The sequence below is a fragment of the Pleuronectes platessa genome, chromosome 17, assembly GCF_947347685.1.
Source record: "Pleuronectes platessa chromosome 17, fPlePla1.1, whole genome shotgun sequence".
NCBI lineage: Eukaryota > Metazoa > Chordata > Actinopteri > Pleuronectiformes > Pleuronectidae > Pleuronectes > Pleuronectes platessa.
This window is the reverse complement of record NC_070642.1, coordinates 15,204,441-15,206,409: the sequence shown is the minus strand read 5'-3', so window position 1 is coordinate 15,206,409 and position 1,969 is coordinate 15,204,441. Positions and strand designations below refer to the sequence as shown.

General features: G+C 46.0%; 1 protein-coding gene across 1 annotated transcript; it reads right to left on the bottom strand.

Annotated features, from left to right (window-relative positions):
* Positions 1 to 404: 404 nt before the first annotated feature.
* On the bottom strand, positions 405 to 1,412 carry LOC128460477 (G-protein coupled receptor 6). Its single transcript, XM_053445689.1, has one exon. It carries the CDS (start codon positions 1,410 to 1,412, stop codon positions 405 to 407), a length of 1,008 nt encoding a protein of 335 aa, XP_053301664.1.
* Positions 1,413 to 1,969: the final 557 nt, after the last annotated feature.

The window sequence follows — 1,969 nt, the reverse complement described above, 5'->3', positions numbered from 1 at the left end:
ATACAATACTGCTTTGGCATTTAAAAAAAACAACAACATTGAATAAAGTGCAAGGTTTCTCATTCCTTTTTCTCATTTACATTCACAGGTTGTTTTTTGTTTTTTTTCACAGGTGTTTCTTGTTCACAGCGTTTTCCCAAAATCTCACACTCTAACTTGTGTTGAGACAAAGTAAAGTGCAGATGCAAAGTCCAGTGTGCACAGAGCCACGTGTCTATAGCATCAACCCACCCCTTTGTGTTTGTAAAGCATTCACTGTCAACTTGAAGCAGATTGTCAATGGCCACTGGGTGGTTTGTCTTTTTGCTCTCTCTGTCTCTCTTTCACACACTCCCTCACACACACACATACACACACACACACTCTCTCAAACACACACACACACACAGAGCCCTAACCCTTACTCAGACCTCACTAGGCGATCTGGAGCGGTAGGCTCCTCTGGCCTGAAAGCAGCCACAGAGAAGCATATAGATGGAGCGCTGGATCTCTGCATTCCTGTAGGCATAAATGATGGGGTTGATCATGGAGTTGTAGGTGGCCGGCAGCAGAGTAGCGTAGGTGTACACTGACGGATACTCCTTCTCGCCCACCAGGCAGTAGATGGCGAAGGGAAGCCAGCTGGCGCCAAAAGTCCCCAAGATGATGGCCAGAGTGGAGACGCCCTTCTTGGTGGCGACATAATGGGACGTGGCGAAAAAGTGCTGCTGGAGGGCGATCTGGTGGGCGTGGTGGCACACGATCTTGCAGATCTTGAAGTAGAGCATGAGCATGAGCACGAAGATGACGAAAAAGGAAGTGGCCAGGAGGGTGAGGTTGCTCCGGGTCAGAGGGCGGACGATGCTGCAGGAGTCCGGCTCGTCCAGGCAGTTCCAGCCGAGCACCGGCAGCAAGCCCAGGAGCAGGGACACCCCCCAGGTCCCCATTAGCATCAGGTGCACGTACTGTAACGTCTTTTCTGAGAAGTAAGTAAGGGCGTTGTAGAGGGAGAAGTAACGGTCCACTGTTATGGCCAATAGGCTGCTGATGGAGGCCGTGAAGGAGGCCACCAGGAAGCCTACAGTGATAAGGCTGATAGTCTCAGAGGAGATCACGTACTGAAACACAAAGTTCAGGATTAATCCCATTCCAGCCAGGAGGTCTGCTGTGGCCAGGCTCCCGATAAGAACAAACATGGGTGTCCTTAACGTCGGTGTGTAGAAGATGATGGCTACAACTATGGCGTTCTCACAGGCGATGACGGTGCCTGACAAGCAGAGCATGATGTCCCATGGGTTGATGGGGAAATCAAAGGCGGCGGTGGAGAACTCCATGCTGCCGTTGTGCTCTGGAGAGTCAGCCTCCATCCAGGAGAGAGATTCCCCGGCCCCTGGAGACGCAGAGGAGTCGTTCACCACCAGCGACTCGTTCATATCTCCACTCTGTTGAACCCTTAGTTCTGAAGGAGGAAGAGGGACAAATAGATTGGCTTGTTAATATTAATAACATCTCTACTCAGAAGTCAAGAGATCACTGGGGGAGCTGGTAATAAACAGGAAACAAGAGCAAACTATTGATCATTTTCTATGTTATTAGGTGGAACAAAGCATAAACAGGATCTTTTTTTAAATCTCTGTTGCATCTGTCATGCAAAAGTTAGAAAGACAATCCACCAGATTTTTATTTCATACTGCTGCTCTATAGTGAAGTATTTAAAAAATGTATTTTATTCTTAGGGTGGATTTTCCTGTTCAAAGTAATCACAGCAGTTTAGTAGCAGAGAAAATCGTAGGAGCTGTCCATGGTGCTGAAATCACAAACTTTATATTGTAAAAATTATTTAATAATTTTAAAACGACAAAACTAAGGAAAACAAAAGTGAACAAGATTCCTCGAAATTAAATCTAAGTTGAAAGAAGGAATTCATCTTTAGTAATAAAATATGAATTAAAAAAAAGACAGTAGGAGACATTTTCTTTTGAGTTTAGAT